Source organism: Tachysurus fulvidraco, chromosome 22, assembly GCF_022655615.1.
Source record: "Tachysurus fulvidraco isolate hzauxx_2018 chromosome 22, HZAU_PFXX_2.0, whole genome shotgun sequence".
In the NCBI taxonomy this organism is placed as follows: Eukaryota; Metazoa; Chordata; class Actinopteri; order Siluriformes; family Bagridae; genus Tachysurus; species Tachysurus fulvidraco.
The window spans coordinates 65,001-73,951 of NC_062539.1; the positions used below are offsets into that span (position 1 = coordinate 65,001).

An 8,951-nucleotide genomic window follows, 5' to 3' on the forward strand; every position below is an offset into this window, starting at 1 on the left:
GTCATATGGGTGTGGCTTTATAAAGAGGTCATATGGGTGTTGCTTAATAAAGAGGTCATGTGGGTGTGTCTTAATAAAGAGGTCATATGGGTGTTGCTTAATAAAGAGGTCATATGGGTGTGTCTTGATAAAGAGGTCATATAGGTGTGTCTTAATAAAGAAGTCATATGGGTGTGGCTTAATAAAGAGGTCATATGGGTGTGGCTTAATAAAGAGGTCATATGGGTGTGGCTTAATAAAGAGGTCATATGGGTGTGTGGATTAAGAGATTAATGACACTATGTAATGTGTGTGTTTCTGTTACATTTATGGTATTTGGCAAACGTCCTTTTACCTCATATTATACAAATGAGCTATTAAGAGTTAAGGGCCTTGCTCAGCTCAGGGGTCCAGTGATGGCAGTGTGATTTGAATTTGCAGCCTTAGCCACTAGGCTACCACATCCCCTATGTTAATTAAGACTGTGTAATGTTGTCTGTGTGTTAATAAATGCTGTGTTCAGGTTGACGAAAGGAGTCTGTGGAATTGGAATGTGGAGCAGAGAGACAGTGATCACTCTGAAGAGATGAACAGGGTGAAAACAGAGAAGGAGGAACTGGAGGTGGAGCTTCATCAGTGGGAAGAAAGATCTCAGGCTCTGAGAGAGGAGGAGGCAGAAGTGGAGCAAGAAAGAAGGCGGATCCAGCAAGAAGAGAAACGAATAAGGAAAGAGAGAGAGAGGATGCAGAGGAAACTCCACCTCTCACAGCTAAACTCAACCAATTGCCAACACAGCCTGTCCATCATCCCACTGGACAAATAAGTGTGTGTGTGTGTGTGTGTGTGTGTGTGTGTGTGTGTGTGTGTGTGTGTGTGTGTGTGTGTGTGTGTGTGTGTGTGTGTGTGTGTGTGTGTGAGGGTGTGTCTATAACCTCACCCCTCATCTTAATTGTTCACCTCTCAATAGCTGGCCAATAGTAAGGGGTTGGGTAATGAATTTGTGAAGTAGCACTTATACAGTATGCTTTCAAGAAGTATATATATATAATAATATATATATATATATATTTATTTTGTAACTGTAGTGATAGTGTGTATATTTAGTGTGGGTGTAGTTTAGTGTCTATATTGTGAAGGTGTAGCTTGTATGTGTAGTGAGGGTGCAGTGTGTATATGTAATGAGGGTTTAGTGTACACATATGAGGATGTAGTGTGTACTGTATATGTAGTGATGGTGTTGGTGATGGTGTTGGTGAAGATAAAACTGTTTATTTACTCTGTTAATTTACTCTTTATTTTTGTAAATATTATGTACAATATATATCACAGTGAATTTAGTGTGTGTTTATTAATGGGGTTGAATTATGTCATTATGAAAACAATCTCAGATTAGTTTAGTGTAGTGTTAACTTGAACTCTATCACAGGCAGGAATGAACTTTGCAGTCACTTATTACAGTGTTACAGTGCTGTACTGACACCTGGTGGTGACTGTTTTTACAGTTAAGGAAAATATATTAGTATTTATAACGCTTTATTAACAATCATAACATAATCTGCGGATCTGAAATATTCACCACATATTTCACTGTGTAGACAGAGTACTTTGAATTTAGCCACAACGGCTTTAAAGCTAGTGACATCTGAGCCGTTTCCAAGCCCAAATAAATAGAGTTGAATTATGACCAGTAGGTAGCGCTATATACTATATGTATATATGAAGTTCATCATCTCCACTGTCTTCAACACCATTAGCTGCTGATTGTTCCATTCCTACATAACAGAAGATTCAGAAACACTCTTTCCAAGTGAAACTAATTTCTAAAATGAATTTACATTTACATCACGTGACACTCTCTTATCCAGAGCCACGTACAGACTCTCGTTCACCAGGTTACAGACTTAAAATACCATGAGTCTAAATCTGCTCAAAGTTTCTTTCTTTCTTTGTGTTTTTTTTTTTGTTTTTTTGTTTGTTTTTTTTTATACACACACACACACACACACACACACACACACACACACACACACACACACACACACACACACACACACACAACACACAGGGGATAAAGTGCTAGTTGAAGAGTTTCATGAAGAAGTAGGTCTATAACCATCGTTTGAAGATAACCAGTGACTCAGCTGTCCGGACCTCTAGGGGAAGTTCATCCCACCACCTCGGTGCAGAACAGAGAAGAGTCTTGTAGTAAACTTCCCTCTTACCCTGAGAGATGGTGGGACCAGTGGGACCAGTGGAGCAGTGCTGTAGATCTGAGGGTGTGAGGTGCAGTGTGAGGAGCGATGAGGGCTTTGGGGTAAAAAGGAGATGGTCTGGTTGTGGCTTTGTAGGTCAGCATCAGTGTTTAAATCTGATGTGTTCAGCTACAGGAGCCAGTGGATGAACACACAATAGTGTGGTGGTGTGGAGAACTTAGGCAGGTTGAAGACAAGTCACACAGCTGCATTATGGGTCATTTACAGAGGATGTGTTCATATGTAGACCTGATAGAGAGAGCTGCAGTAGTCCAGTGTCGACATGACAAGAGACTGAACAAGTACCTGAGCAGCCTGTGTGGGGAAAAATGACTGAATCCTGCTGATGTTGTAGAGAAGGAACCGACACCAGCGAGTCACATCAGGGACATGTGAGTGTCTGTGATTAACCATGGACTTCATGTGATTAACCATGGAATTTCATGGCAATCACAATACATCACTGAATAATTAGCCATTGGACTAATAACTAATCTAAAATTAATATTAGAAATCGACAAAATGTAAAGATAAACCTGATAAACTTTACTTGAAGATAAAATCGACAAAATTTGAAGATAAAGTCGTGACATTGCTGTACATTGAAATACGTTTTTAACTGTATGATATTTCTTTATATCAAATCTGAAAAGGGAAGAGAACATCGGCACTTCCGGTGTGTGTGTTGGGGGGGGGTCTCACGCTGTAACGGTGCAGGTGAAGCTGCAGCTCCATCATGGTGAAGATCAGCTGTGCGGCAATAAACGGCATTAAAGCCGAGAAAGAGGAGCGCGAGGCACCGGAGCACATCTACATCCCGCCGCAGCACGTGAGATATCATCATAATCATAACCTTCATCATATATAATATTATGAATATTATTCGTCTGATCAATTTTCTCTTTGTGTATAATAAACGCTCGCGTGCAGCGAAGAGCAGAACATCACTAAAGCTCTGATCTGACATTGTATTAAAGATTATTATAAGGAATAATAATGATAGATATTAAACACACAACAGATGGATGGATTATTTAATAATGTAGAAATGTTTGTTTCTGTAAATCTGTAAACATGTATTTATAAAGATACATGAGCACATATTTTGTCCATGGAACGATGACGTCATGCTCCTGGCTTCCGCAGTGACGTGTCTAGATCCCGTTGGAACCTTTATACTTTTTGAGAAAAATCTACCTTGCTTGTGTGTGTGTGTGTGTGTGTGTGTGTGTGTGTGTGTGTGTGTGTGTGTGTGTGTGTGTGTGTGTATGAGCACTCTCTGCTCTGTAGGAATCCATGATGTCTTATAGCGTCCCGTCTCTATGGCCAGTGTGTGTGTGTGTGTGTGTGTGTGTGTGTGTGTGTGTGTGTGTGTGTGTGTGTGTGTGTGTGTGTGTGTGTGTATGTGTGTGTCCCATCTCTATGGCCAGTGTATGTGCACTGAGTCTGTACTTTGTCAGTGTGGTTCTGTGGTTCTAACCCTAACCCAGTCAGCGTGCTCAGATGTTCAGCTACAATGTACTGTCATTAGGGCCAGACAGCACTGCATTTTACTTTGTGCTTGTGTTTGTGTTTCCAATAGGTGATGTAGTGCTGTTTTTGTAGTGTTATAATTTGTTGAGTTTGTATTGTTCTTGTGTTCAGCTGTTAGTGTGTGTTAGTGAGCTGAGGTTCAGGACCAGGCACTGCAGGGCTTTGTAGGTGTAGCCAAGAGGTGTGTTTTAAGGTGAAGCCAAAATTTAATGGATCTTTTCCGGATTTTCATCGTAATTCGGCTCGGCTGTCGTTATTGGTAGTGCTTGTGTGAAATTGTCGAATGGATTTACAGAATTGTGTGTATAATTTCCGCTTGCTGTTTGTCCCATTGTGTAAAAGTCGTTTGTGAGCAGCCCCCAGACCTCAATACCATACAGCAGAATAGGTTGTTTGTGTAGAATCTCCTGTGTGTTTCTCTGTCAGCTCGTTCACTGCTGGACTGTAATGTCCTGTGGAACTTATTTTCAGTCCTCAGTAATTGTCTTCATTACAGTGTTCTATCCTGTGGTGAAGTGTGGTGTGTTCCTGTGGTGAAGTGTGGTGTGTTCCTGTGGTGAAGTGTGGTGTGTTCCTGTGGTGAAGTGTGGTGTGTTCCTCTGGTGAAGTGTGGTGTGTTCCTGTGGTGAAGTGTGGTGTGTTCCACTGGTGAAGTGTGGTGTGTTCCTCTGGTGAAGTGTGGTGTGTTCCACTGGTGAAGTGTGGTGTGTTCCTGTGGTGAAGTGTGGTGTGTTCCTGTGGTGAAGTGTGGTGTGTTCCTCTGGTGAAGTGTGGTGTGTTCCTGTGGTGAAGTGTGGTGTGTTCCACTGGTGAAGTGTGGTGTGTTCCTCTGGTGAAGTGTGGTGTGTTCCTGTGGTGAAGTGTGGTGTGTTCCTGTGGTGAAGTGTGGTGTGTTCCTCTGGTGAAGTGTGGTGTGTTCCTCTGGTGAAGTGTGGTGTGTTCCTGTGGTGAAGTGTGGTGTGTTCCTGTGGTGAAGTGTGGTGTGTTCCTCTGGTGAAGTGTGGTGTGTTCCTCTGGTGAAGTGTGCTGTGTTCCTCTGGTGAAGTGTGGTGTGTTCCTGTGGTGAAGTGTGGTGTGTTCCTCTGGTGAAGTGTGGTGTGTTCCTGTGGTGAAGTGTGGTGTGTTCCTCTGGTGAAGTGTGGTGTGTTCCTCTGGTGAAGTGTGGTGTGTTCCTCTGGTGAAGTGTGGTGTGTTCCTCTGGTGAAGTGTGGTGTGTTCCTCTGGTGAAGTGTGGTGTGTTCCTGTGGTGAAGTGTGGTGTGTTCCTGTGGTGAAGTGTGGTGTGTTCCTGTGGTGAAGTGTGGTGTGTTCCTCTGGTGAAGTGTGGTGTGTTCCTCTGGTGAAGTGTGGTGTGTTCCTGTGGTGAAGTGTGGTGTGTTCCTCTGGTGAAGTGTGGTGTGTTCCTCTGGTGAAGTGTGGTGTGTTCCTCTGGTGAAGTGTGGTGTGTTCCACTGGTGAAGTGTGGTGTGTTCCTCTGGTGAAGTGTGGTGTGTTCCTGTGGTGAAGTGTGGTGTGTTCCTCTGGTGAAGTGTGGTGTGTTCCTCTGGTGAAGTGTGGTGTGTTCCACTAGTGAAGTGTGGTGTGTTTCACTGGTGAAGTGTGGTGTGTTCCGCTGGTGAAGTGTGGTGTGTTCCTCTGGTGAAGTGTGGTGTGTTCCACTAGTGAAGTGTGGTGTGTTCCTGTGGTGAAGTGTGGTGTGTTCCTGTGGTGAAGTGTGGTGTGTTCCTCTGACTTCTGGATCTTTTTGTAAGCTGTTAGTTTTGGTCTTTTTGAGGTTGACTGTCAGGTCCCAGGTCTGTCAGTGCTGCTGCAGCAGGTCCAGGTTCTGCTGTAGACCCTGAGCACTGTGGGACTGAAGGACCAGGTCATCTGCAAACAGCAGGAATCTGACCTCTGTGTCATGTAGAGTGAGACCTGGTGCTGCTGAGTGTTTTATTATGGAGGCCAAGTCATTTATATATATCACACAGTGTTGGGCAGCAGCCTGCTCCACTCCACACTCCTTAGGGAAGATTCGTGTTCTTTAAGATGTCATAGGTTTTATCTTCTACACCACTTTCAAGAATTTTATAGAATAAACCTTTTTGGAAATTGATAGGTGTAGGTGAAACTCTCTCTCTCTCTCTCTCTCTCTCTCTCTCTCTCTCTCTCTCTCTCTCGCGCGCGCGCGCGCGCTAGGTGGGCATGCTCCGGCGATCATCTTTGAGTGGACTCTGTTGTTTGCTCATCGCTCTCGTCATCAGTACCTGCAGCCTGGTGTATGCCTCAATCTACATCTACCGCTATTATATCATCCCTCAGGTATACACACACACACACACACACACACACACACACACACACACACACACACACACACACACACACAGACAAGCTATTCCTCATAATTTAATAAATGTGTCCTCTTTGACTGACATTATAAATTCAGCCATCAGTCCATGGTGGGGCTAACGTGGGCTTTAAGTATGGATCCTAAATGTTCTTGGGTTCCATGTGACCCTGCCTGATCTATCATGTTGTACTGAACTCATAGTGTAAATATGTGTGTTCTGATGATTATAAAAAGTTATTACAGTATATAATTGTAATGACCTAATTTTTATATTCTGATTCTATCCCAAATACAATAGAATTTGATTAATTAATAAAAGCAACATAGAAATTTCAGTTATTCAGCAATATTCCACTGTTTATTCATCTATAAAACCATAGAACAAGAAAGAGGTGCAATTTGATAAATCAGAAAAGAAAACATTTTAAACATTCAGCAATATTAATATAAAAAAAGAACATAATGTAATTCTATACCAACTGGTCTTATGTATCCAGATTAATTGCACTGACAATTAGGAACAAAACCAACAAAGTCATTTGAACTTAAATCATAATATTACAATATTTGGTGAAATAACACTGTTTCTAAACCATTTGGTGATGTTTCTAAACCTTTACTGCTTCTTTATGGCTCAAATCTTTAATCAATGCATTCTTAAGTTTACACATATCATCTGAAATTTCCAGCTTCATATTTTATATTCACATTTTATCTTAAAAAAAAGCACATAAACGAACCATGTCAATACGCCCTCTGGTGTTCTGGCACAGAATTGTCCAAGCCATCCATGACACTTTTGAGTAGTCAGTAATAATTAATTAACAAGATTTACTTACTGACATAAAGTGTAAATGTAGTAAGTGTTACTTGTCTGGTAAAAGGTTTGATTTGAGTTATTTACATGTGATTTTCAATCAAATTTAAATATTTTAAAAGAACAAAATGTATTTTAAGTGCGATATTATTTTTGCTTATATAGATCCTGTGTGTGTGTGTGTGTGTGTGTGTGTGTGTGTGTGTGTGTGTGTGTGTGTGTGTGTGTGTGTGTGTGTGTGTGCGTGCGTGCATGCGTGTGTGCGTGCGTCCGTGTGTGTGCGTGTGTGTGTGTGTGCGTGCGTGTGTGTGTGTGTGTGTGTTTTTTGTGTGTGTCTGTGTGTGTGTGTGTGTGTGTTTCTGTGCAGGCACATGAGTCTCAGTTCCGGTGCAATGTGTATTATGAAGATACCCTGAAGGCACCTCAGCACAATCATGAGGAACTGCAGGAGAATGTCAACATCAACCTGCAGAGCAACTACGAGAGGATCAGCATCAATGCTGGCAAAACAAACGCACGCACACGCCCTGCCACCATCATACATGACTTCACCAAGGTTTCACACACACACACACACACACACACACACACACACACACACACACACACACACACACACACACACACACACACACACATACACACAGATATATGTAAGTGCATTAGGGTTAGCAGTACTGTAGAGCCAGACTCTATGTATGTATGTGTGTGTGTGTGTGTGTGTGTGTGTGTGTGTGTGTGTGTGTGTGTGTGTGTGTGTGTGTGTGTGTGTGTGTGTGTAGGGTTTGACTGCGTATCATGACATCACTCTGGATAAGTGTTACATCAGTGTGCTGAACAGCAGTGTTGTTCTTCCACCAAGGAACCTGTGGAAACTCCTAGTCAGTGTTAAACTGAGGACTGGCAATGTACGTATGTGTATGTTTATGTTTGTGAGATGATTTGCGTGTGTGAGAATTGTGTGTGTTTGTGATTGTGTTGGTGTGTAAACCTCTCCACTGATTGTATTATGTCCTCCTTCATCAGGAGGCCTCTTTTCCACAGACATACCTGGTTCAGGAGGAGATGGTGGTGTCTGAGAAGGTGATGAACACACGTGATCTTGGCGTGTTCATCCACAAACTGTGTGAAGGCAAACCAACGTATCAGATCAGCCGCCGACTTACACGCCGCCGTAAGTTAATTATAAGATTCTATAAAGAAGTATAACTGTTTATTATTATTATTTATAATTATTTGTAACTGGAAATAATGAATAAATTAAAGAAGAAAAAATATACTAAATGATACAGTTTTGAAAAAAAGTAATGCCTTTTAACCAAAAAACAAAAGGTGGGGAAAAGAAAAGAAAAAAGAGTAACGTATTCTACATCTGACCTGTGAAACTTTTCATCTGTCACATTTTTATCAGCATAAAACTTACCATTAGAATATTATTTATATAGAAAGATTTTTTTGTCTGCTGCAGGTATCACTAAGCGTGAGGAGCAGATCTGTCACTCCATTCGACACTTTGAGAACATGTTTGTAATGGACACCCTGATTTGTGATGCACCTTGAATATTAACATCTCTCTCATTTCCTCTCTTCATAACTAGTGTATTTATTTCATGCTTTAACTGATAAAAGTGCTTCCATTAATCACCCAGTAGCACTCTGTGTGTGTGTGCATATGTGAGTGTGTGTGTGTGTGTGTGTGTGTGTGTGTGTGTGTGTGTGTGTGTGTGTGTGTGTGTGTGTGTGTGTGTGTGTGTGTGTGCGCATATGTGAGTGTGTGTGTGTGTGTGTGTGTGTGTGTGTGTGTGTGTGTGTGTGTGCGTGTGTGTGTGTGTGTGTGTGTGTGTGCGTGTGTGTGTGTGTGTGTGTGTGTGTGTGTGTGTGTGTGTGTGTGTGTGTGTGTGTGTGTGTGTGTGTGTGTGTGTGTGTGTGTGTGTGTGTGTGTGTGTGTGTGTGTGTGTAAGAACATTATTCCTGCTGAAATATAAGTGGACATTTTCACCTGCACACTGAGACACATCGCTGGCTAAAACTTCTACATC

At 42.0% G+C, this 8,951-nt stretch overlaps 2 protein-coding genes across 10 annotated transcripts in view; both read left to right on the top strand.

Annotated features, from left to right (window-relative positions):
- LOC113640078 (rho guanine nucleotide exchange factor 28-like) overlaps window positions 1-910 on the top strand; it is a 19,024-nt gene extending 18,114 nt beyond the window's left edge. For 8 of the 9 annotated variants that reach the window (XM_047806714.1, XM_047806719.1, XM_047806716.1 and 5 more), the window contains one exon: window positions 503-910. In XM_047806714.1, coding sequence (XP_047662670.1) covers window positions 503-802 — 300 coding nt within the window. In that variant the 3' untranslated portion in view covers window positions 803-910. The remainder of the gene's footprint in view (window positions 1-502) is intronic. The other variant, XM_047806721.1, reaches the window with a different exon arrangement.
- Window positions 911-2,483: 1,573 nt separating this feature from the next.
- Window positions 2,484-8,680, top strand: LOC113640069 (integral membrane protein 2C-like). The gene is made up of 7 exons (XM_027142416.2): window positions 2,484-2,623; window positions 2,885-3,060; window positions 5,942-6,064; window positions 7,280-7,468; window positions 7,695-7,820; window positions 7,939-8,086; window positions 8,381-8,680. The coding sequence occupies exons 2-7, from the start codon at window positions 2,968-2,970 to the stop codon at window positions 8,470-8,472; spliced, it is 771 nt and encodes a 256-aa protein (XP_026998217.1). The 5' UTR covers window positions 2,484-2,623; window positions 2,885-2,967; the 3' UTR covers window positions 8,473-8,680.
- The last annotated feature ends 271 nt before the right edge of the window (window positions 8,681-8,951 follow it).